At 42.8% G+C, this 25,729-nt stretch overlaps 1 protein-coding gene across 2 annotated transcripts in view; it reads right to left on the bottom strand.

Annotated features, from left to right (window-relative positions):
* SV2C (synaptic vesicle glycoprotein 2C) overlaps positions 1-25,729 on the bottom strand; it is a 219,047-nt gene that overhangs the window by 99,746 nt on the left and 93,572 nt on the right. For both annotated transcript variants that reach the window (XM_070468565.1, XM_070468566.1), the window contains exons 3-4: positions 15,113-15,293; positions 996-1,147 (exon numbers count right to left, since the gene is read on the bottom strand). In XM_070468565.1, coding sequence (XP_070324666.1) covers positions 996-1,147; positions 15,113-15,293 — 333 coding nt within the window. The remainder of the gene's footprint in view (positions 1-995; positions 1,148-15,112; positions 15,294-25,729) is intronic.

Raw genomic sequence — 25,729 nt, 5'->3', positions numbered from 1 at the left:
TTAAATTCACTTAAACTTGCTTCCTAACAGAACCACGCTTTATAATGAAAAGTTGCTCTGTTCTTTAAAAAAAAAAAAGACAAAAATAGAAAATGAGAAAATAGTAAATTTTTGAAATCTAAATTTTTTAGATTTCAGATAGAACAAAGAGTGAGTTCTTGAAGCCATGGTGGTTTAAATCTACACAGTATTCATGCTTTGTCAAGTTCATCCTGTTTTCATGCATACACATGCACGCACACTCACACACACATAAATATAGCCAGAACAGGTACCTTTCCCTTTCCTTCTATATTGAATTCAATTCCTAGATTCTGTTAACCTCTCCCGGCATTTCTCTGTTTATGGGGGAAGCACCTGGGAGCTGTGGCTTCTGACAGGGTCAGCACTGCTCAGAAACACGAAACCTGCAGGGGTTCTGAGACTGCAGAACCATGAGTGCTCAGGGGAGACTGAGGAGCAGAACTGTGAAGCGGGGTGCAGAGTCACCGCTGAAGCTCTGCACATTGAGGGTCCCTGAGAAGACGGGGCTCTTCCTGCCCCCATCCCAGCTCTGAGCTTCTGGAAGAGGCGAGGCTGCCATGGCCTGAGCCGTGGGCTAAGCCGAGAGGAGATGAGTCAAGGTACTCGTAGCGTCTCACATGCATGAGGAGCCCAAGACCCACTGTAAGTCAAGCTGCCTTACAGGCTATGATCTGTGCATCCTTTCACCTCCACTTACACGGGACCCCATGTTGACAGCAGAAAGGGAACAAAGGAAAGTGGTGACATTGAGGACAGCAAGATGAAAAGTCTTCCCAAAGGATCGCTGGCACAGTCTTACCTCATACAGATCGCAATAAGGGGTTGGGAGTGCAAATCCTAGACACTGCAAAAGGGAGAAACATGATGATGGCACTGTTCTCAAATCAGCATTAATGAGAGAGGAAAGGGATGGAAACGAAGCCGAAATAAAACGCGGGGACTGCCCGGCTGGGGCAAGGCCGGCCTCTTACCGTAGTGCGGGATGATGGCCCAGGCCATGGCCGAGGCGTAGATGCCGCCGATCATCCAGAACATGCAGAGCCAGCTCAGGTGCTCACCCCGCTTCTCTCGCGCCAACACTTCCGCAAAGTAGGAGAACACGGTGGGGATGGCTCCTCCAATCCTGCCAAGAGGCACAGATGGTCTGTGATATCAGGGCTCAAACAGCCAGTGTGAGACACAAAAGGCAGAGCTAAAGCAAATTCCATCAACACATGCTCTCTTTTTTCCCCAGCATATCAAGGAAGGCACACTTTCGACAATTTAGTAAATTTAATAGTGGCTCAGACAGTAAAGAATCCACCTGCAATGCAGGAGACCGGGGTTCAATCCCTGCATTGGTAAGATCTCCTGGAGTGGGGCATGGTGACCCACTACAGTATTCTTGCCTAGAGAATCACCGTGGACAGAGGAGCTTGGCGGGCTACAGTCCATGGGGTCGCAAAGAGTTGGATCCAACTGAGCAAATAAACACACAGCATGTTCAAGATAGGTTTATTATCCTCCCCAAACTTGAACCTGCAATTAAGCTACGCGAGCAAAAGGTGGCCATGGTGCTCTACTCATCTGCTTCATATGGAGTGCTTAGCTTAAGACCTCCACGGACTTTCTGTTCCTGGTTGATGCTCTTCATGATATTTATTTGGTATGACCTAGGGAATCCTTTAATTAACACCTTAAAAATACATATTATGATTATGTCTTGTCCACGACACGGGGACTTTGGAAAGAGTTTCAAACACCTCTAGAGGGCTGACTGCAACTGATACTACTCCACACCTTGGTCCCACAGCCCTCTCTGACTGCCATGTTGACGCAGGACCCACAGGGCTGCTTCCTAGACTGGCTCTGGTCCCCACCCAGCAGACACGCTGAACGAGTACATGTGAAGGGGCATTGGGACAACTGCATAAAGAGCTGCTGGTTTAGGTACCAACAGTGCAACGCTTCCTTCCAGTCAAGGTGATTTTAAGAGCCACCAACTGACTTCTGGGTAGAGGGTATGAACCATGACCTCTTCTCAGGTTAAGGTTCTCAAATGAGGGTCTATGGAATCAAAGTTTTGTTCATTCTAGGGAGATGGGCCATAGGCCTCATCAGAAGGTCAACTTGGCCTTGACCCCCCAAATTTTAAGACGCTAAGAAAGTAAGGTAGTATAGGAAACAATTACTATCATTTTGAACAATATGTGATCTTAACATAGACATTTTTTTAAAGTGTGCTACAATATGGTGAAAGCGAAAGTTGCTCAGTTGTGTCCGACTCTTTGCAACCCCATGGGTTACACAGTCCATGGAATTCTCCAGGCCAGAATACTGGAGTGGGTAGCCTTTCCCTTCTCCAGGGCATCTTCCCAACCCAGGGATCAAACCCAGGTCTCCTGCACTGCAGGCGGAATCTTTACCAGCTGAGCCACGAGAGAAGCCCAAGAATACTGGAGTGGGTAGCCTTTCCCTTCTCCAGGGCATCTTCCCAACCCAGGGATCAAACCCAGGTCTCCTGCACTGCAGGCGGATTCTTTACCAGCTGAGCCACGAGGGAAGCCCAAGAATACTGGGGTGGGTAGCCTATCCCTTCTCCAGGGATCTTCCTGACCCAGGAATTGAACTGGGGTCTCCTGCATTGAATCAGACCGATTCTTCACCAACTGAGTCATCAGGGAAGCCCTCAATATATAAGCAAGTTGTAAAGACAACATCTAGTGATACAGTTTTTCAGATATGTACTGATTCCTTTATGTTCATATTTCTATAAGGAAAATTGTTATTGACATTTCAAGTAAATTTGATGTCAAGGAGTGACACTTGTATTTATCCATTTAGCAATAACTGATTTCCTGAGTGCCTTTAATATGATAAAGAAATACTGACAGTGACCTTAGCAAATGCAATTAAGAGAAAGGCCACATCTGCAGCAGATGTACCTAATGAACCACGGAGTTGATAATGTCACTCTGCACCAACTGGTAGGTATGGCACCATTTCATGAGTCTGCCCCTGTTTACAGTGATGTGGTAGTTATCTGCAGCTGGATGTGTGCAGACCTCCTAGAATAGTGTTTTTCAATTCACAGGCTACAAAATTAATTTAGCAAATGTCAACAGCATTTTAAAAATTGAAATAGACATGAAATATTTGAGTGACATTCAAGTAATAAGTATCATTTCATGCATTTCATTCATAATAAATATTTGTAGTGTGTAATATATATTCATATATGTATATATGTGAGTATAAATATATATTTAATATATAACTATATATATGCACGTGTGCAAAGTTGCTTCAGTCATGTCTGATTCTTTGTGACCCTACGGACTACAGCTCACTAGGTTTCTAGAATCCATGGGATTCTCCAGGAAAGAATAATGGAGTGGACTGCCTTGCCCTCTTTCAGGGGATCTTCCCAATCCAGGGACTGAACCTGTGTCTCCTGTGGCGCCGGCATTGCAGGCAGATTCTTTACTGCTAAGCCACTGGGGAAGCCCGTAACTATATATATACTTATATATATGTGCTCTTAGTAAGACCTACTGTTCAAAGAGTTTAAAAATCACTAACTCAGAGCATCTAAATCTGTTCCTCTGGGCTATGAATGTGATGGTTCTACCTAAAATCTCTGTGAGTGTGATTCCATGTGATTTCAGACATAGCACATGGCAACTCAGCACCATCACATCAAGGGTAGCCAGCCAGGACCAAGTCCATTAACCAGACCCCCAAACAAGAAACAGATGTATATGATGACCAGTCAGAGCTGGCTATTAACCACACCACAGAAACTCACACAGTTCTCTGCCTGGCTTCCTGAGGACCTCACACCATGCGTGGACAGCTAGCTGAATTTAAAAATTCAACAATGCTTCAAACAGATTTGAAATGGTTCCATTACAACACACAGTTTTAATGGGAAAGAAAACATCTGTGTCATAAATCATTTAACGCTGTTCCTTTTGTCATTTGATGTGAGGAATCTGTTTCTCTGCACCATAAAGTCCCAGGTCCCTAATCTGAGTCTTCGCTTTTCAGTGCAAAGGAAGAGCCTCAGTTTTTACTGATTTTTAACACCCTAATTAATGTTTCATCAGGATTCTGGACATTCCGCATGCATGAGTGGTAACTCTCACTTCAGGAAGGCGCAGTTGTGTGTCAGGAGATGCCAGGTTGCTCTGAACCAAGATGAATGTACTCCAGGGTGGCTACCAAGGCAGTGGGAGACTTGTCTGTTAGTTTTAAATAAATCACTGTTGCATAAAAGAACGCCAACTTGAGGGGCTTTTAAACAATCCTTCTGGTTTTAATTCAATGCCTCTTTTTCAAGTTTTTTTTTTTGTTTTGATTTTTGCTTTTTGGATTTTTTTGCATGGATGTCTCTCGATGTTTGTAAAGCAGACCACAAAGAATTCTAAAATCAAGGGCTAATTGAGTCTGAAGAAGGAGGAAGGGAATCTATTTAAATCCCTCGCAAAGTCCTTCAGACTCAGAGACCTAAAAAACAATCCAAGCATTCACATTTCTTATTGTGAGCTGATCATCTATTTTGGGGAAAACATTAACTCCTCATCATACGGTGATCAAGCAGAGGAAAAATATTACAGTACATTACAGGGTGCTGTAATATTGACTGTCCTGGTGCTTCATGGCCGATCAGAGTGCTTACACGCTGTTTACACTAGACCAAAGGCTCCTGGAAGGTGAAGACTTTAACATATTCATCTTTGAATCCCCCTGACTTGGCCTACTGGGCATGCACCAAGTGTTTACTCAGAAGAAACGAATTGCCCCAAGACTCTCTGACGATGGAGGGGAGGAGTAAGCTGCTGCGATGTCCTAATATCTCCAGTGAGTGGAAAAACACAGGTTATGTCCTGGGCCAACATGACCAGAGGAGCTGGGGGTGCCGGCATGCAGTTCTGATAGCAGCAGAGCCCCAAAAGAGTTCGTGAATTACTCTGTGTCCTAGAGGTTGCCCTCCACCATCAACTCTTGTTTTAAAAGCTCCCTATTTCTATTCCACCTCACTATTTTGTGTGAGGGGCTAATATAGCTCCTTATTTGTTTTATTGCACTAAGATACAATTTCTGAGAACACTTGGAGAGAGAAACACATCTGAATGGAGTTTCTCAAATTCTCCATGGTTATTAAATACGGTTGATTTTGTGCCCCTCTCCCAGCAGACACTTGACAATGTCTGGAGATATTTTTAGTTTTCACAACTCAGGGGCAGCCCCTGGCACATCGTGGCAGAGGCCAGGCACGCTGTTAAACACCCTATCATATTCACAGCAGCCCCTCACAACAAAGACTTATCCAGCTGCCAATATCAATAGTGCTGAGGCTGAGAAACTCTTGCCATGGGGATGTAATAGAGGAAATATGAAACTTTAAACAGCCAGGATATAAGGCACACAGTGGTTACCTTTTACACCGCAGATAGGCAGTAAATGTCTAAATCCAGTTAGCAGGGAGACCTCTTTATTGTTCATTATCTAATGATCAATTAGCTACTGTTGAAATGTGCTCAAGATTTCATTTGTGAAAAAATATTTACACAAATGAAACAATAAGATCAGGGTGGTTTATAAAGAATTTTTCTCACCATCGGATATTAAGTCTATTTTATTAGCTCCCATCAAGGACCATATTTTCATTGTCCATGGTATTAGGAGGCACACAGGAAATAATAATTGAAATGCATGCTCTATTATGGGTGGAAGATTAGCCAGATTCAAAATAACTGAATTGACACTGGTGAAACAGAAGGTTGATATGTGGAATTTCAGAGGTGGAGCTATTTTCCCTAAGTACTATTAATGTTAGGTGTTTACAACTTTAATTACAGAAATACAAAGAAAGTAAAAAAAAATCTGTATTAAAACACATCCCTAGAATAAGTTGGGTGTCCTCCAGTACCTTACTGCATGTGTGTGTGCACTCAAGTGTGAGATCACACCTAATACGCCCCTCAAAATGTCTGCAATACTTTTGGCAATACTCAGTATTAGGCATCAAGTAAATGTCATAAAACATATTTTCCTCAGCAAACTAAGACAAATTCACAAATGAACTATGGTATAAGGCAAAAACTTGTATCAGCTTTACAGACAAAACTTCTGTGTTGGAAACAGGAGACATGTAAATTGAATGAGTTTAGCAAAGCAGGAAGAAGGAGAAAGCCAAACATTCCTGTTTCCACAAACCACCCTGAAAAACTGGGACGCCTGACTGATTGAGGTCTGCACATTTCACAGCCACACCTCACATCGCTCCAGCCTCGAGGACAACTTGGTGGTGTATTACATCTGTCTCTGCACCTTGTCACTCGGATGTATGCTGGCCATTGAGAAAAGGAGGAGGGGGTTTCTGTGGTGAAAGAAGGAGCTTGTACACAAAAAGGCCAGTTGTACTTAAAATGGCTCGAAGTATGATGTTCAGGGGAGAAATTATAGAATGATGACTTCCTGTCCTGAAAGGAATTGAATAATTCTGTTTTGCTTTAATGCTTCAGTGAGCATGTATTAATAACAATGAGTAATTTTATTCTTACTTCACCACGTGATTGCCAGCCAGTGCCGTTCCTCCGACTTCCCTTTCCATTGGGAAATGAGGTATTACATGAGAACACAATTAAGCAGGAAGTTGAATAAGCATTGTAAAGTCATGTGTTCCATACAGATAGTAAGCAGGTGGCAAAATCCACCAAGAGCTGACTGGTGGCTTTATTACAACAAGTATTATGGGTTTATAAAATGACTAATGAATGCTGTAGTCTATGCCAGGAATCACAATTACAAATAATTTGCATGAAAAATATCCTCTTAATCCTTGCTCAGAATCAGCAACCAAAAAAAGAAAGAAGACACTGAACTGCTAGGCAAGTCGGACAGCAATTTGGAACCAATTCATTGTGTTTTCAGCTGGACCCAGAAGTAAATGATTAAAGAAGCAACTCCAAAGATGGACTTGGTTTTCATGAAAGTAACAGAGTATCACAGAGGAGGCTGCTCAGAGGCTTAGATGAAAGAACACAGATCCAACATCTCTGAACAGGCTAGGTTGGCACAGAAAATGAGATGGCTGTATTGATTAGAAGGCATATGTTTACTGTGAGTAATCAAGATAGAGACAGGAAAAGAATGTTTCCTGGTAACAAAACCAATCATTAAATTAGGAACAGGGACCCCTCATGCTCAGCTTTGGGGCTGAAGCGTGGGGGGTTAGGGTAGCTTTAGTCTTCCTGTCTGCAAAGCCGCAGCTTACACCTGACTATTTTGAGAATATGGAGATGCAAACATATAATTTGACTAAAAGTTGTGTTTCTAAGAAAACATGATTTCAACTCCCCTCGCCCTTGTTTGCAATCATACTGGTGCTCTAAGCCCCTCAAACCTAAACAGAATTGCAGGCAGCACCTAGTGGTAAAGAACCTGCCTGCCAATTCAGGAGATGCTGGTTCAATGCCTGGGTTGGGAAAATCCCCTGGAGGAGGGCAAAGCAACCTACTCCAGTATTTTTGCCTGGAGAATCCCATGGACAGAGGAGCCTGGCGGGCTTTGGTCCATAAGGTCACAAAGAGTCAGACAGGACGGAAGCAACTTAGCAACGCAGATGCACGCAAAGTCCCTCGAACCTCAACACACATCTGCACATTCACAGCAGCAGGCCTGCTGCCACGGAGGGGGAAGGTGTATTCAGAGGTCAGAGTCCTCATGCTGTCCTGGAAAAAAATCATCTCACTATTGAGACAGCTGGAAGCGTACAGTCCCACAATACCTAAATGATGTAGTGAATAAAGATGGTGATGACTGTAAGGATGATCTGTATGAAGTGATGAAAAAAGTCATAGACTTTTCCAGCAGCTTGCTGTGTATATCTAGTCACCCACTTCTCACTCTGCCACTCACCTGCCATTAACCAACCCATCCATCACCCCCCTCACCATCCAGCCCCTCACCCAGCCAAAATCTGGGCCAAGCACACCACCTAGTGCTGGAGGGACAGGCATGAAGAATCCCTACCCTCAAGGAACTCACAGAGTTGATTCTTAAAAGTGCATGTGGCTAATTTTTCATAATTATACGTTATGACTTTGGGAGAACTTTTCCTCTGTTACTTCTTTCTCTCTTGGAATCTACAGTTCTTTTGCCAAAAGGTATTCAGGGAAATAAAGTGTGTCTGAATGGTCCACTGTTGTTGGAAATTCTCATAAAAGGCATTGTTTAAGACAGTGCTTTCCAATAGAAATACCATGTGAAGTATATATAAGATTTTGAATTTTCTAGAAAAGAAACAAGGCTGCAGTTACTTTTAATAAATATTCATTTAACCCAAAGTATCCAAATACTATCATTTTAACCTGTAATCAACATAAAAATTATTAATGAGATATCTTATACTTTTTTGCATGTATTAAAGCTTTGAAATCCAGTGCTATGGATTTTATACTTTATAGTACATCTAAATTTGGCCACATTTCATATGGTTGGTGGCTACATATGGCCTGCTGGACTGCACAGGCCTAGGAAAACACTGACTCACTGTTTATAACTTGAGTTTGCAATTAGTTTTGGATTAAAGATAATTTAGTCTGTTGCCTCATCTTCCATATTGGAAACAGTCTTTCCATTCCAATTCTTTGGGTCAGAAATCTTGAACTGATCTGTTCAAAATGTTTATCTGGTGTCTATCATGTATCAGACATCATGTGGTATGAAATCACAGACATTTCTCCAAGAATCTGAGACAACACAGGCCTGGTGGTTATAAGCATGGAGCCAGACTGTCTGGGTATGGTTTTACCATTAGCCTCTCTGTGCCTCATCTTTCTCATCTATAACATGGGTAGCATAAATATTATCTTCCTCATAGGGTCATCATGAGGCTTTAATGAATCAATATTTATAAAGTGCTTAACACAGCGTCTCTCAATAGGGCAACCACTATATAGGTATTTGATAAAACATGTTTAAAAGTTGAAAATTTTTAAACAGTTTGGCATTTTTCTAAAGCCAGAGGTATAACCTTACAGTTTAGAATTATACTAAAACTCAGAAGACCTGGGAGTCTATTGAACACATGAAAGTCAATCTATCTGTGCCTCAATGTTCTAATTTCAAAAAGGCAGGATATTTTTGCATACTTAATTATTTTAGAAATGTTGCGGACATAAATAAGGTTCTACATATAAAACACTTTGAAGAATTTCAGTTAGTGGTGATCCTTTCTATCAAGTCAAGGTATTCTGGTTATTGTACCCTTACAACAATGGATTGATATTGGTGAATGGATGGATATTGTTTAGCTATGAAGGATGCATTTATGAGGCTCCATTTGCAGAGGGAGAAACGGCCAGTCATTCTCCTACCATACACTGACACTGAAATTTCATTTTAATTTCTGTTGCTGGTGCAGTTTTCTCCTGACTTGTACGCTTAGCAGTGCCAGGCCTTCAGTGAGACGCTCCCAACTCTGACATTGCCCAGCATCTGAAGCATTCCCATTCTCATAATTAACAGTGACTGGAAACAAATAATTTAATTCTGGGCAAATGAAAATGAATCAATGGTGTCAACTCCATTTCCCATCCTTGCAATTTTCTGTAACAAAAGAGGAGAGGGAAATGTCTGTTCCCCGATGTGAGATTCACTTAGGAAACCGAGAGACAGATGAATAACGGCTGATGCCCTACCCCGCCTTCCCACAAAACACTGCTGTCCCTGGCAGGAAGATCGTGCCTTGTGCTGAATAAACATGTAAAGTCATGCAGAATTTGGCAACTGGACATATTTATGTTTCTAAGGAAATATACTCATGACTTAGTGTGGTGAATAAAGAGGAAAGCACATCTTACACAAAGCCAGGTAGACCCCAGGCTAAAGCCAGTTGTATATATCTAATCATTCATTTCTCCTCTCACCCTCCCACCCACCTGCCATTTACCAATCCATCAGGCTCCTTTACATGCAGAACAGGAATATAACACAGTCTTGCTAATGATGCCTCAGAAACAAAATGAGATAGGGCAAGAGGAAGCCTGTGGCATTTGCAATAAAATCAATACAAAGGCATCTTAACCTTGGATTCACACACACAGTTTACCTGTTAACAGAGTGGCTAGTTAAAAAAGACTTCACTGGAACTTAAGTCCTGGTTGTGTCACTCCTGGTTCCATCACTGAACCTTAACCTGTGAAATGAGGGGTTTTGACTGTGACCCAGAAATTCGCTTCCTCCTCTGAAATGCCCAGTGTGAGGAGCTGGTGGACAGGCACCATACCAATGTGGAGACCCTATCAGTTGCTCTGTCCATTCCAATTACGCATTCTGGAACTGGGAAGTGACCACAGGATGGATTCAGGGACCTCCTGGACTTACTGTGAGAAGGATCTAAGATCAAACTCCATGGACCACCTGATCCCCGTAAGTCCTAACTCTGGGAGGTGAACCACAGTGACATTTTGGGTCTCCTGGAATTAATATCAGTTCAGAGCCGGTGCCTAGTAAGCTCTGAAAAATTGATTATTTCCTTTTCTCTCATGCAGTTACCCTGGTAAAAGGCTACAGGTCCTTTGGGGGAAGACTGGGAGAAAGATGAACAGCATAAACTTCCAGCAATGTACTAGGGTCTCCCCTTCATTCAAGGGGTTCTGGGTCTGTAAACTGGCTCAAGTCTGGAAATTGACTGAGGGGCCAAGTTTCATGATGCAAGTTAAACTTTTGGTCATTTAATTGAGAACTCTTCCCCTTACACAGACCAAGTAAGACTTGATTAAGCTTCCTGCGATTAAGCAGTGAAGAGTGGACAGACTGATCCTGTCAGTCTCTGCCCTCTTGGAATTTACATGCTGGTGGAGAAAAGACAGAAACACACAAGAAGCAAATATTTTGGTGCATTGACCAGTGAAACCAAGAAGACCAGCCAGGGGTGTATGGTGAGAGTCTGGGAGGGTCGGTCTGAGGCTGTGAGTGTTGAGGGCCCAGGAAGAAGACCCTGTGAAGCAGAAAGGATGGGAAGAGTGATGCTCCTGGGAGATGCACGGAGCATTGCAGGGTCTGAGCACCAGAGTTCCAAGACAGAAAAAAGTGCCAACATTCTGAAATCTTCCTTCTTTGATCACCGAGTTCTCTTCAATTTAAAACCAGATCAGATGTGGGTAAGGGAGCCGCCTGGTGTGTAGAAATAACAAGATATCCTATTTAAGGTCTCCAGGATCAAGGCCTTAATTCTTCGACTCAGGTTTTAACTAACAATGTTTAAATAAAAGGACTATGTCAAAACTTCAGCTGCTTATGTTTTCAGTGCGTAAGTGATGCACGTGAAAAGGGTTTAAACATTACATGCCTTTAAAACAAGAAGAGCCTTTACAAGGAAACTGGTTTTTCATTCCCAGTTTTGTCACCATTTTCTCCTTCATCTGTGAGTCTCCCACACCCCTTGATGCTGCCCCACAAAGGACACTGACTAGTTCTTAGCAGATAGAGAATGGGAGTGCTTTCGAACTGGGATGCTGGAGAAGATTCTGGAGAGTCCCTTGGACAGCAAGGAGATCAAACCAGACAATCCTAAAGGAAATCAACCCTGAACATTCATGGGAAGGACTGATGCTGAGGCTGAAGCTCCAATACTTTGGCCACCTGATACGAAGAACCAACTCATTGGAAAAGACCCTGATGCAGGAAAGATTGAAGGCAGGAGGAGAAGGGGAGGACAGAGGATGAGATGGTTGGATGGCATCACCGACTCAATGGACATGGGTCTGAGCAAGCTCTGGGAGACGGTGAAGGACAGAGAAGCCTGGTGTGCTGCAGTCCATTGGGTCGCAAAGAGTTGGACATGTCTGAGTGACTGAACAAAAATGGGAGGGCTGTGTACCTTCCCTCTCCAACCAGACAGGAAGCATCAAGGGACCAGGTCTCATCTATACCTGTGAGAGGTCCTCCATGGTTTCAGGAGTAAAGCAGGTGTGAAAGAGTTTTGCTTTTGAGTTGGAATGGAACTGGAGAACATAAGAGACTCAGCTGGGAGTGTCCAGATGAACTAGTGTCTAGCTGGGAGAGTCTAGCTGCCGAGACACCCCCTCTGTCATTAGGGCAGCTCCCCACACGTTAGAAGAAGGTAACAAGGCCCCAAACTCAGCCAAGGAAGAGACCAATTTCTTCACCTCCCTTAACAGCTGTGAGTCTCAGGCCCCCTCAGCTGCTGGATCCTACAAGGTCCTAAGTGTTTTGCTACCTGAGCCCAGGTGAGTACGCTCACATGGCTTCCCCCCAAGTCCCACTCCCAGCTGAGGGACTCTCCACCTACTCTGGAGAGCAGGGATGCTCCATTTGACTTGCCTGTTTTCTTCCAAATCTTCGCCCATGATTAGTCTTTTCTGTTTCCCTCTTGGAATCCAAGTCAGAAAGAAGCCTCTTTCCCCTCTCTGTCTGCTGTCACTGTGAGGCAAGATTCAACAGGCGATCTCACTTGATCCTCATACTCACAGGTTGGATGTGAAGCACTATTATCTCCCTTTCACAAAAGAAGCAACAGGCTGGAGAGCCCAGGGGACTTTCCCAAGGGCTCCCAGTAAGGCCAGGGGTAGGGTGGACTTGAATTTCTGGACTCCCCATTCTGTGCCCACTTTGCAAAGGCATGCAGTGCATTAGTCTCTCGGAGCACAACTGATAGAGTGTAGCTGAATTAGCAATGCACAGTCTGTGCTTTGCCAGGTAAATTATCTTATTTAGAGGTTTGCAGCCCTGAGCTGCTGGTTGAAAAATGATGTGTCGGCAACAAAGAAGCAAATGATGTCATGAATATATCCAACCCATCTCTGTCTCTGTGCCGCCCTTGAATTAGCTTTTGACAGTCCCAGTCTGGAGTATTCTACAGACACCAGAATGGCCCTTTTCTCTGCAGTCAATGGAGTTGACCATGTCTTCATCTAGACTGGCAATGAAAATTGCCATAATAATCTAAACCTGGTCAGGAATTTTTGAGTCCATGAATATTGTTGATATTTTCTGGATAAGATTGTGAATGGAAAAGACTGGAAAGTTCAGAACTTGGGTTATTAGGCTTCTCCTGACAGGCTAGTGGTATTATGTATGTAAAAGAAAAAGCAGAAGGAAGTTCTCCTGTGGCAAGAATGTCTTATCCTATGGACCCTGAGAAGGTCCTTCAATAAACAGCTTGAATCACACCTGCTCTTCCTCAGGCCTCTCAATTCACTCAGCATCGGGTTGGCTGCAGCCCCCTGAATTCATAACCCAGAAATCCTCCCCACAGATGACATGTGAGCCTGTCTCACACAGAGCCTTGAGCACCAAGGGTCCCCTCCGCTAAGGAAAAGCCCTCTTTCCCTGTCCATACAAAGCAAAAGATTGATTCTGATCATTTTTCTCCAAGGAAAAAATATTTTCACACTTTGCCAAGCTTTCCAACCCTCTTGCTTTACTGCCATGTCTTCACTCTAAGGAAACCCCCTGAGATTCCTGCAACTCAGTCACACATTTGCCAAGTGCCCCCTATATGAAGAATATGCCAAATCAGGAGATGCAAGAGCCATGGGTTTGATCTCTGGGTCAGGAAAACCCCTGGAGTAGGAATGCCAACCCACTCCAGGCTCCTTGCCTGGAAAATCCCATGGACAGAGGAGCCTGGTGGGCTACAGTCCATGGGGTCCCAAAGAGTTGGACACGAGTGAGTGACTGAGCATGCACACACATCCTACGTGTAGAATGTAGCACAGATGAGGTTCCAGAAGATAAAAAAAGAACATGGGAAAAATCTGTGGGTCCACCAATCTCAATATGTGAACAAATCTTGGGGCAGAAAACAATATAAAAAAAGTGTTTTGAATAAATTATGAAAGTGAACTATTAGTCTGCACAGGGTAACCTTTGTACTCTTAAAATAAGCCACTTACATAGTCTTTCTCTTTGATGCCTTATATTCCTGCTAATCTTAGCTCTGATTTTAAAGTACTACTATATGTAATTAAGAGAGATGAGCTGCAGCTTTTTGACCTTCTCTTTGGGCAAAACCAGGCTTTGCTGTGTGGTGAACATCATCATCAACCACAACTGATTGGCTTCTCAAATTCATAACCCAGCAGATTCCTGCCCTTTCTTCATTCATTTTTCTTTTATTTTTCCAATATATTCATCTTATGCTAGACTCCCTCAGAAACAACATCTCTAATGAAAACAGAGTCCTTAACCATGAATCAGAAATTTTATATTTGCACTATTTTTTTTTCCTATTCAAGCAGAGTTTCTTGGACTCTCCTAATTGAGCTATGGGTTTTCCTAAGCTGTGGATTTGCTTAATCTAGTAATGAGTGCTTCAAGTTCTTTAACGAAAATGACTAACTATTGGCTATACTATGCCACTGCGCTTGTCAATAGCACAACTTCTGTTGACTCAACAGAAGTCAGGAACTTATAAAAAGAACCTATTGCACCTCACGAAGCAGGCTTCCTACTTAGTTAAATATGCTATTGGTGGTTTAGTTGCTAAGTCATGTTGCGACCCCATGGACTGTAGCCTGCCAGGCCCTTCTGTGGAGTGGGTTGTCATTTCCTTCTCCAGGGGATCTTCCTAACCCAGGGATCAAACCCAGATCTCCTGCATTGCAGGCGATCTCCTGCAGTTACCACAGATCAATTAAATAATATTTACTTGAGACCCTCTCATCTTGGAGTTAAGGGCATAGTTGAATGGTTCAAACCTTTAATTAGTTCATAATAGGTAGGACTAGAGCTATTTCTGGCTTAAATTTTTAGAAGAAAAAAAATCCACTCATGAATGTGCATTGCCACAGATATAGCATTCCTTTGAAAACAACACCCATTTCCTAGACATAAAACACTAAAAGAATCAGCACGGGAACACAGATGTGTGTGCCCATCTCTTCTGGATTTAAAGGTTGATAATTATATTTCTAAGAACCAGCATTATGGCTAAGGCTGACACAAAGATGGGAAAGGAAATGCATTAAGGGATAATTTCTTGGTAATGAGAACCTCTAGAGCGGAAAGCATGAACATTATGTCTTTATGTAGAATAAACATTACTATAAAATCCGAAAGAGAAAAACCTTACCCGAATCCAGAAAGTAAGCGACAGAAGAGAAAGAAGCCATAACCTTGGACAAATGAAGACAGGAAGGCAAAGAATCCGTTGATAGACATGCAGATCAGAAGGGACTGCTTCCGTCCCACTTTGTCTGCCAGGCCTCCCCAGAAGAACGCCCCCACCATCATGCCGAGGTACACTATGCTGCCTGCAACACACAAAAAGCAAAGAAATGCATCAGAGGGGCAGAAACGACACTCGGAACAGCAAGTGAACAAGGGGCAGAAGGCATCCTGAAATTCTGCATGGGAAAGAAGCTCCTTTAAAAATAGATTCTGCAGGATACACGAATCTGCTTTCAAGTTGGAAAACAAGCTCTGTGAGTTCCCTCTGGCTGCCATGGGTGATGGCAAGGGCAGATGAGATGGTCACGTTCTCCCCAGCCTTCTGGGGAGGGGTACCCCCAGTGGGCAGGCATAAGGAGTCCTCACAGAGAACAATCCCACAATTTGATTCACGGCTGTGTCACCTTTGGTCCAAATGCCCAGCTTAGCACCACAGCAAGGCCAAGACGGGAGACTGAGTCAAGGGCTCCCAGGTCAAAATGGATCCTCCAGCCTGCTTCAAGCCTGCGCCGCAGCAGATGACCTGGGCCACAGCCAGACTCCTAGGAAACTTCTAGAAGGTTGCATGGGTTCTTTCTCTCTGCTTCTCCTGAAAACCCTGGCCCTTCCTTGAAAGGAAGGGATGTTAGGGAAGGTAAGTTTACAAGAGTTAATCTCAAAATGGTCTCTCCCAAATCCTGCTCAGAAAAGAAAAACTTTTCGTGGCATCAGGAGCTTAAGCAGAAGGAAAATCGCTGCTTGTGGTTTGGGGTTGTTCAACTCACCATGGTTGGCTTTGCTTTCATAAAGGAAACAAATGGAAAAATCAAGAGTTAGATAGATGCCCCTCTTAGTATCACTGATTAAACAGTTGAATTTTCCAATTCACTCGCTTCTCATAAAAAGCCAAGCCCTCATAAACTCTGTCCAGAGTCTTTCACAGGATGATGTAATATTAGGTATGGCAAATGTTATTTCCCTGGAGGCTTCCAAAAGGGCATGCAAGGTCTAGGGGAAATGGCAATAATTAATAAATGAGAGTTTTGGCTTTCAAAAAGCTGCCCACTACATCTTCTCCTCAATTCTCTTTTCCTTTGCTTCACCAAAGCACCATTTGACTAGTCCCTTCTCAAACAAGTGTTTAAGGTGCCCAGCAGCATCTAGGTTACAAGCTGAGAAAACACTACCTTATTTAGTGCTTTAGGTTAGTGAGCGAAATATCCTCCTTAAACATTCACATGAATTCATTTGCTAACAGTTAATAAATTAGTATGAGACCCAGAAGGGGAGCACTTGGCAAAGTCTGGTGACCCCACATCGATGACACGCAGATGCTGCTCTGCAGATAGACGAGTCTAGACAACTACAGGAAATGGTGAATGTTGGAGCAATTATACAGTAAGACACAACAGCAGCTGTTTTTATTTAGACTGGGGTGCTGAAAGGAGATGGGCAGTTATCCTTTACCTGGGTAGGGATGGCCTACTTTTCTCTGTACTATGTGGCTGATCATACAATGACCACCCTCCTCAGTAAAGAGATTACTCATATCATGAGGCCCAGTGTATGTCGAGAAGACAAATTAAAGAATGTATCAACACAAGGCCCAGAGATCCCCTCACCTAGGAGAATGAATATGGGACATATCTCTTACTTACAGCCTAAGAGGCTGAATCTGCCACTCATGTCTCTCAGAAGAATAATCAGTAAGCTAAGCTGCTTGATGGACTTCCCAGGTGGTACTAGAACTAAAGAACCTGCCTGCCAATGCAGGAGACATAAGAGATGTGGGTTCAATCCCTGGATCGGGAAGATCCCCTAGAGGATGGCATGGCAACCCACTCCAGTACTCTTGCCTGGAGAATCCCATGGACAGAGGAGCCCGGCAGGCTGCAGTCCAGGGAGTCGAAAAGAGTTGGACATGACTGAAGTGACTTAGTACATCTGCAGGAAAGCTGCTTGATAATAATGTCTGTCTTTAGAAATGCCTACAGGTCAGAAAGGGAGCTGCATCGACCAGGAGCAGCCCGTGGCTGCTGCCATCTAAAGACTTGGGACTCTTTCTTGTAGCTCTGGCCCCAGGAGCAAAAAATGGTCACTGGCACTTGTGGAACCCTTACCAGTTCTAAGCGTTTGCGTGAATTAACTTATGTAATCCTCACGACCACCCTTTGAGGTGAGTACTATGGGAACACCATTCATTGGTGGGAAGCTGACATATAGGGACATTAATGATCTAACCACAGAGAAGTGAGTGCTGCCTACATCACAGTCTGTCTCTTTGTACAACATGGTGATGATTCCTTTAACCCTCCTGGCTGCCCTCCTGGGAAAACATCCCAGTTTGTGCAGGCTGTTGTGTGGAGGTAACATCTAAAATTGAAAGTGGTACCTCAAAAGCCTCAGAGGTGCCTTCTCCCTGGACGCCACCCTCACAGAATTAGAGCTAAGTCTTGGGTAGTGGAAAATGACAGATGGGAGCTCGGGGGACACGCTGCTTCGTCCCACCGGAGTATGTGACCTGGGAAGCACTGCTTACTCTCAGGTACTCCAGACGGGTACATCCCCGACCCTTGGTGGGGGAGGTAAGGGAGTTGACACTGCCAACTCCCAACTCCCAACACCCAACTCCGGCTGGGTGGTGCCGGAGCAAAAAGGAAAATCCAACTTCTTGCTATGAAGAGCAGCGCAGGCGTGCTAAGTCACTTCAGTCGTGTTTGATTCTTTGCAACCCCATGAACTGTAGCCCTCCAAGCTCTTCTGTTCCTGGGATTCTCCAGGCAAGAATACAGGAGTGGGTTGCCATTTCCTCCTCCAGCGGATCTTCCTGATCCAGGGATGCAACCTGCATCTCTTATGTCTCTAGCAATGGCAGGCGGGTTCTTTACCACTAGTGCCTCCTGGGAAGCCCAGAATGAGTAGGCTCCTGTGCCATGCTCTGAAGGAGCTGTAACCCCCTCACTTTTCCAGTGCAGGATGGAGGATGGTCCTGCTGGGTGGGTCTCCATGTCCTGTCATCCCCTTCTGGGCCATCCCTTGCAGCTACATCTTCCCTAAACCAGATCAGAGCGTTACAGAGTGATGATTCTAGCACTTTCAGGGCTCATAACCAGATGCTACATTCCTTCGCTCAGCAGGAGTGCAAGGACACAGTCCCACCTGGGAGCTTTCTAAACCTCAGGGGTAGTAACAGCTAAGAGCTCCATTCCTGCAACGGAGACGGCTTAGTGACTTGACAAGGGGCAGGAAATCCTCATTTATTATTAGCACCTTGTACTTAAGCCACTTGCAAATAAAATTTAAAGATACTACTTATGAGAGATTTTAATATATAAAAAAGAAAAATGGCCTATTTTTCAATTCCCCCAGATATAGATCTACATCTTTTTTTTTTTTTAACTTCAAATATGCCCCCATGGCCAATAATTCAAACCAGAAAAGTATAAAATGAAAATAAAAGTCTTCTTCTCCCTAATCCTTGATCCTCTTCCCAAAGGTAACCATTAGCAATTTTTTCCCAATTCTTCCAAAAAGCTCATACATATAAATATACAAAATGGGTATCCTGTAGGAATTGCTTGTTAAATGTAGGTTTTCTTCTCCACCCACCCCGTGCAGCATTTATCATATCTCGTCTTTCTTAAAAATCTTTCAGATTTTTAAGCTTAAGCAAACCAGAAATAAATCTCTGTCAGGATTTTAATTACTTCTTCAAAACACATTTCATACATTTCAGAAGAACATTCACTCTCGGCTAACAGGGGAAAAACAAACAGTTATTTCTCCATCTCTATTTTTCTATGCCTTAAAGAAATACACCCAATTTCCCTAAATGAGAGGTTATTAAATCCAATTTTAAAGAATTTACAGAGCACCCACTATGTATGACTTTTCCTGAAGGCTAGAAATACATGAATTTATGTCATGATCCTTGACCTTAGGGAAGGAAAAACTTAGCAAATCTTCCTCTGATGCCTACTGTAAGCCAGGAGAGAAAGGAGACAGTTTTACATCCATTATTTCACAGAACCCTCCCCACAGCCCTCTGCCCAGGGCCAGTGCAAAGAGGTGCATCTGGAGCAGAGCCTTCCACAGCCTCCTGGGGACACACGGCCAGAAAGAACAGTGTCCTCAGGAGCCGGACTGGAGTCCCTGAACTGCGTGTTTGCTCCATCAAGATGGCTTAAGGAGCTTGTAATTCAGCGAGGGAGACCCAGGCCCATAACTGAACAAGCCCAGCTGTGAGGGGTGAGTTCCGGTGGGGGTGACTGGGGGCAGACGGGTGGGAGGTGGCCACTAACTCTGACTGTGGCCTCTGAAAAGGTTTTGCTGAGAATAGAACATCTGAGAGGATTCTGAAGGATAAGAAAAATGTCAACATAGTATTAAATTCCTCCAACAAGTGACAGGTTTAGAGAAAAAAAAATAGCATCTCAATTTGACTCTGACTAAAAATGTGTCTCAGATCCAAAGACCATAATAATCTTTTGTGTCTACATTGGATTACTACTGGTAATTTAGACCGGCTGTAACTAGACCTCCGCTGGGCATGCCACAGGACAGGATGAAGCCTACCCAACAGTTTATTCCAGACAAACAGCACAACCAGGAGAGTCATGTTCTGATCATGTGATCTAATTAAAGTCAAGACCTTTGAATATTAGCAAAGGTACACACTGGAGCAGGGAGAGATGTGAATCAAAGTGGAAAGGCTCTGGATGGCTGTCTTGCTTTCATGATTCCATTTTGTCTTCACCATGTTGAGATAGGGAGTCCTTGAAAATTGAGAAGCGGGATAAGCTCTTAACAAGGACCAGCCTTCTCTGGTCACCTCTTCTCATGAGGCTACAGACAGAATTTAAAAGTATTTTAGTCCATTTTACAGGTAGGGAAACTGAGGTTGAGAGAGGCCAGCACTTGAATTCAGGTCTTCCAGATCCTTGTTCCCCAGAGTATGATCCCGGGATCAAGAGCACTGGCACCCCAGGGTCAGAGGGGAGGGAACTTGCTAGAAATGCAGACTTTAAGGCTTCACTCTGGACCTACAGACTCAGGATCTGTATCTGACTAAGGTTCCCACACGATCTGTGTGCACTTTAGAATCTGAAAGCACTTTTTAAGCTGCTGTGCCTTCCATTGAAACATATAAGCTAACACTTTTTTTACTTAAAGTCTGTATTTCTCTAATACATATTTGAGCAGGGGAGATGCAGACCAGAGAATATTTTAATTCCAAAACACAGAACAAGCAAGATCTTCCTACATGAGTTGGAGATGTCCTGAGGTGAGCAGAAATCTGTGCCTCTCCTGGGACCTGCTTTCCTTATAGAAGCTAGAAGCAAAGCTGCAATGTGGAGAGAGGCCAGGCTGCGAGGCTCAGGTCCTTTCCTGAACCTAATGAAGACTTTCACTCAGCTGGGCTGTCAGGAGGTTGGACTTGGCCTGAGAAATAAATATAGTCTGAAACTCACTCTCCTCCCATCACACGGGGGGCTCAGGACATCCTTGGCTGGCCAGCCTCTTGGTCCAGGTCTCTCAGAAGACAGAAGAGAGGCCTCAAGCATCACCTCCTCACTAAGGGATTTTCTAACATGGGAGCTCGTTCCACTTATTTAGTCATACCCTCATTTCCCCCCACAAATATCACATTTCCATTTCTGTCTCTTTGCTAGGCTGCTTTTGATTCTTCCTGACAGTCCCTAAGGTGCACACATCTTTTCCCCCAGCACCATTTAAACCACATTTAAAGGAAACAGAACAATTTTAAGAAATGGGATAGAGTGGTTTTTCTCACAATAATTTTAGCCATGAGTTTTTAAAAAAAATTATTTTAAGCACTTCAGTTATCTATGGCTAATGCATTACCCTATAATTCATTCCATTTATTTATAGATTGATTTTCAATTAAAAAAAACATTCTGTGATAGTGTTCTGAATTCAGTGATAAATAATCTCCATGGGGCAATGCTCACACTCACCTTTTATAAGGGGATTTTTCTTAGGTTAAAACAAAATTATAAGTCAAAGTAAAATAAAAATAAATCTTTAAAGAATAACAATGACAGTTCTAGAGATAGTTATTAAAATGAATAATATAACTCACTCATCATATTCACAGGATTGAAGGAAAATGAGTTACTCCTTAAATTATTCTCATTATTTCTCAGATGTTACACAAGAGGCAGGTGTATTTATTGTCCCAAGGATAGGATTTTCTACCATCAACTTGTGTTATACCCATTGTAAACACTCACTTAGCCAACTCTTACCTAACCAACTCAATGGATTAACAAACCCACACACAACACACTGAGAATTATTTCCCATCTTCCTTCTTCTTCCAATAAATGCTTTAGGTTTACTGTTTTATACCCAACCTGCTTATGTGAGTTCTGCTGTTATTAGTTATGAATCCAATTAAACAGCAGTCACATAAATAATGAGATATGAAAGGAATGGGAGCTACTCCTATGAAACTAACTTAAGAAAGACATGGGGAGGATGAGGTGAAAAAGTAAATGTTTATTTAATATACTTATTAAATAAATGTATTAAATAAACATCTTTATATTAAATATTTGTTAAAGGAATGCATTAAATTATATTAAATAAATGTGAACAATCCAACTCAGACTGAGAAAATATCATAAAGACGAAAGATTCTGTGCTTAGATAAAGGCATATTAAAGAAGTTAAAACTGAAAATCAAAGCCACATGATGGCTATGGAGATACAGGAAAGACAAGGGGGTACTTTGTTTCAAAGATACCTACTCAAAGGGTACCTTTGCTCCTGCATCTGAAGATGGTTGAATGAATACAAGCCCATGTGTTAAAACAAAGTATTTAAGTCCCTATGTTGATCTGCATGTTTTCTTGCTTTACCAACTTTTCCACTAACTGACCAATTACCAGTCTGGATTTAATTAGGTAGTGGGATGTCTACCTTGCCTCAGAGGACCCCTGAAGACAGGCTTTGTGCTTCAAGAAATCAGGTTTGCATAGCCATGGAAAGAGGCAACAATTACCCACTATGTGGTTTATCACATCACTGAAGGCAACACTGAAAGAGCATCTCCTTAAGGTCAGTTTCAGAACTGACAATCTTCCTTTCCTTAATTTTACTGAAGATTCTTTTTTTTCACTGTGTACTGGAGAAATCCCTGGAAAAAGTCAAGATATCCAGGACTAGTTCCAGTCTCCCTAGAACTAGCTGTAAGCTGTCAGGCCAATCTTTCAGCTTCCTACACATCATATGGTAGGTGGTGGTCAGCCCTGTAAAGCTGAACCAGGCTCTCTTCTGTCTGTGGGAGAAGGGGGAACTCTCCCCCTTGCTGGCCTCTTACGCATCCTCCCCACCCACCCACTGATGTGGAAGCTTTCACACTTGCTGCCCTTTGCTCATTCCCCCAGGGCCCCCAAAATAGTGGGTAACAAGTGCGGCCAACCCTTGGCCAGACCGCACCGTAGTCCATACAAGGCTGGCTCCAGGGACCACTGTGCCTCCTCTGTACCTTTGCTCCCATTCAATTCAAAGAAGGCTGCAACATCTTCAACTACAACTTGCTATTTCTGATTATTACTGGTTTCAAATTCTGCTCTTAAATTAGAAATGATAACAAACATAAAATCTCAAGTTCAGTACCTATTCTATTGGGTTCTTCCATTGGATGTGCTGAGAAGTGGACCCATTATTAAAGCAATGGGGGGTTGAAACGGGGGAAGCAGAAAAACTGTTTCTGTTGTTGTTTAACCAAATGCAATACTCATCTTTATCCCGCTACCATTTACCTCTCTGAACTCTGGGTCAGGCAGCAAAGAGTGAAGAGCCCAGGCTTTTCAAACATATGGACTAGATCTGAACTTTTGCTCTACCGTTTACTAGATATTTATTTGATCCTGGGTAAGTTTCTTTCTTTGTGTCTCAATTTTCCCCTCTGTATAATGGAATTAGTAATAGTACCTCCCTACACACTGTTTTTGAGAGATTAAATGGATTAAGCAGTAAGAACTGTGTGAAACACAGCTGTTCAGTAAAAAACAACAACAAACATAACTCCTGGTCTGAGGAAGACAGCTAAAGGGGAGAATAAAATGGTGACGGAAAAGAGACAAGAGGGAAAAGGGAGGGGCTCTGGGGTGATGTAGAAAGTAAAACTACAGATCAGGGCCTCCCTTAGCTCATGTCCTGAATAGAAGCCAACTGAAACAGCTCTGGAAATGTGAGTGAATTTTTTCAATTTCAAAGACTTATTCTTCTACATCTTGAGATTATTTAAATAAATAATCAATAGTCTCCTAAATCTAACCCCGGACTTTTCCCAATCACTCCTATTTTTAGTAGCCACAGGTAAGGACCATTGGCACATTCAAATGCATCTGTGGATTTTCAGAAAATCAAATTAAAGGGAGTAATAATATCAAAGGCAAATGGAAAAATAAAAAACTCTTTCCAATTTGCAATAGAGAAACATTTGCAACAAAAGTCAGCTCACCTTTGCCAGAAAGAACTGTAAATATCAGATGCAGACTACAGTGCATCTCTGACTTTTACATTTGGAAAGTCTGACATTTAAGTCCGTTGGTCCAGGCAGACTGATGTAGCTGCTTGGATAGGCAGGTAATTCCATATCAAGCATTATTACCACTTATTCCTTAAGTCTACCTGGGCACTAAACAGCCTCTGAAGGCCCAAAGACACTGCCACTGAATGCAGAAGGGGAGTCTTGACATGGAAGACCAACCTACTTTCTAATATTTTTCCTCGAATGGCCAGGATAGAGCACGTCCACTGGATAGAGAAAGCGGTATTTAAATAATTTTGCATGGAAAAAATCATTTGCATATATGGGTCTGCAGAACAAAGGACAACAACAGCTCCCTTGGTATTCAAACCAATAAAGAAACAGGTCTCAGGGGTTAACCTGCGGTGCACCACAAATATTACATGTCAATTTCACACCAGTGGGATCCCTGTCGGGCTTTCCTGATGGTTCAGTGATAAAGAACCTGCCTGCCAATAGCAGGTTTGATTCCTGGTCTGGGAAGATCCCCTGGAGAAGGAAATGGCAACCCTCTCCAGTATTCTTGCCTGGACAATCCCACGGACAGAGAAGCCTGACAGTCCACAGGGCTGCAAAAGAGTCAGACACAACTTAGTGACAACCACAAACATCCTCCACTCCTAGGCCTGTGCTGAGGGAGCAAGGTGGTAACTAAGTCCTTTCGTGGATCACTGAGCCAACCAATGGAGCAGAGGATCATTGATCCACAGCTCTTAGTTGAGCTCCTGTGAAAAGCCAGACATCCTGCAGGGTATGAGGGGAGGGGTGGGCAGAGGACAGGGCTGCAATCAGGGAAGGGACCAGGCCCTCCCTTTCGGGAGCTCAACTCACAGCCTTGGGCAGAGGTTCCAGAGGTGGCTGCACATCCGATTATCTGGGAGATTTAAGGGAAAGAACACTGATGCCTGGGCCACACCCAGAGATTCTAATTCTGGGATAGAACTGAGGCAACAGTACTTTTCAACCTCATTCAGTAAATTTTTTATTTCAGATTTTTCAGCTTTAGAAGTTTCATTTGGTTACTTTTGTATCTTTCACCTCTCTCCTCTTTATGTTTATGTATTCTTTAGGTACATTGGCTATTTTTATTTTTACCATAGCTGTTTTGAAATCCCTGTCTTGTAATTACATTGTCTATAGAATTTATGGCTATTTCTACTGACTGAATTTTCTTCTGGTTTGGGTAACATTTTTCTGCATCTTTGCAAATCTGGTAATTTTATATTGGATGTTAGATATTGTGAGTATTACACTGTTGAGTGTCTAGATTTTGTTGTCTTTAAAGAGTATGCAACTTTGTTTTGGTAGATATTTAAATTGCTTGTTAATTACTTTAGAGTCTTATTCAAAAATTTTTTTCAAATAAAACTTATTTTTAGACTTACAGAAAAGGTGCAAGAATTGTACAAAGTGTTCATTGATATGTTTCACCCAGATTAACCAACTGTTATCATTTTACTACTTTAGCTTTATTCATTTATCTATTTTTTTTCTGAACTCTTTTAAGAGAGATGCCTCTTTACTCCCAAATGCTTCAGAATGTATTTCCTAAAACAAGGAACTCTGTCACATAACTCCAATAAAATCAACCTTAGAAAAATTTAAAAAAAATAAAATAAAATAAAACAAACTTCCCAAACTATTCTAATATAAAGCCTGGGCTTTGAATCTTTGGTTTCCTGGGAATTGAAAAATCTGAAAAAAAAAATTAATTACCATTAAATGAAACACGTGCTCTAATTAAGGTGAGTACATTCTGCTTAAGGGGGAAAAAGGAGAGACTTAATTAATTCCAGGGAATCTGGAAAACTCCTCATAGAAAGTCATGGTGGATCATGGTAAGTTCTGAGCAATGAATAAAAATTCTCCAAGTGAGAGAGGGGAGTTCCAGGGAAGGTGGGAAGATTGAGTTCAAAGACCTGGAGATGTGTTATAGCACCACAGACAAAAGGGCCTTAAAGTGGTTCAGGATGGATG

The sequence above is a fragment of the Odocoileus virginianus genome, chromosome 6, assembly GCF_023699985.2.
Source record: "Odocoileus virginianus isolate 20LAN1187 ecotype Illinois chromosome 6, Ovbor_1.2, whole genome shotgun sequence".
NCBI classification, from domain to species: Eukaryota; Metazoa; Chordata; class Mammalia; order Artiodactyla; family Cervidae; genus Odocoileus; species Odocoileus virginianus.
The sequence above is the reverse complement of the archived record's forward strand: the minus strand, read 5'-3'. Positions and strand labels throughout refer to the sequence as shown.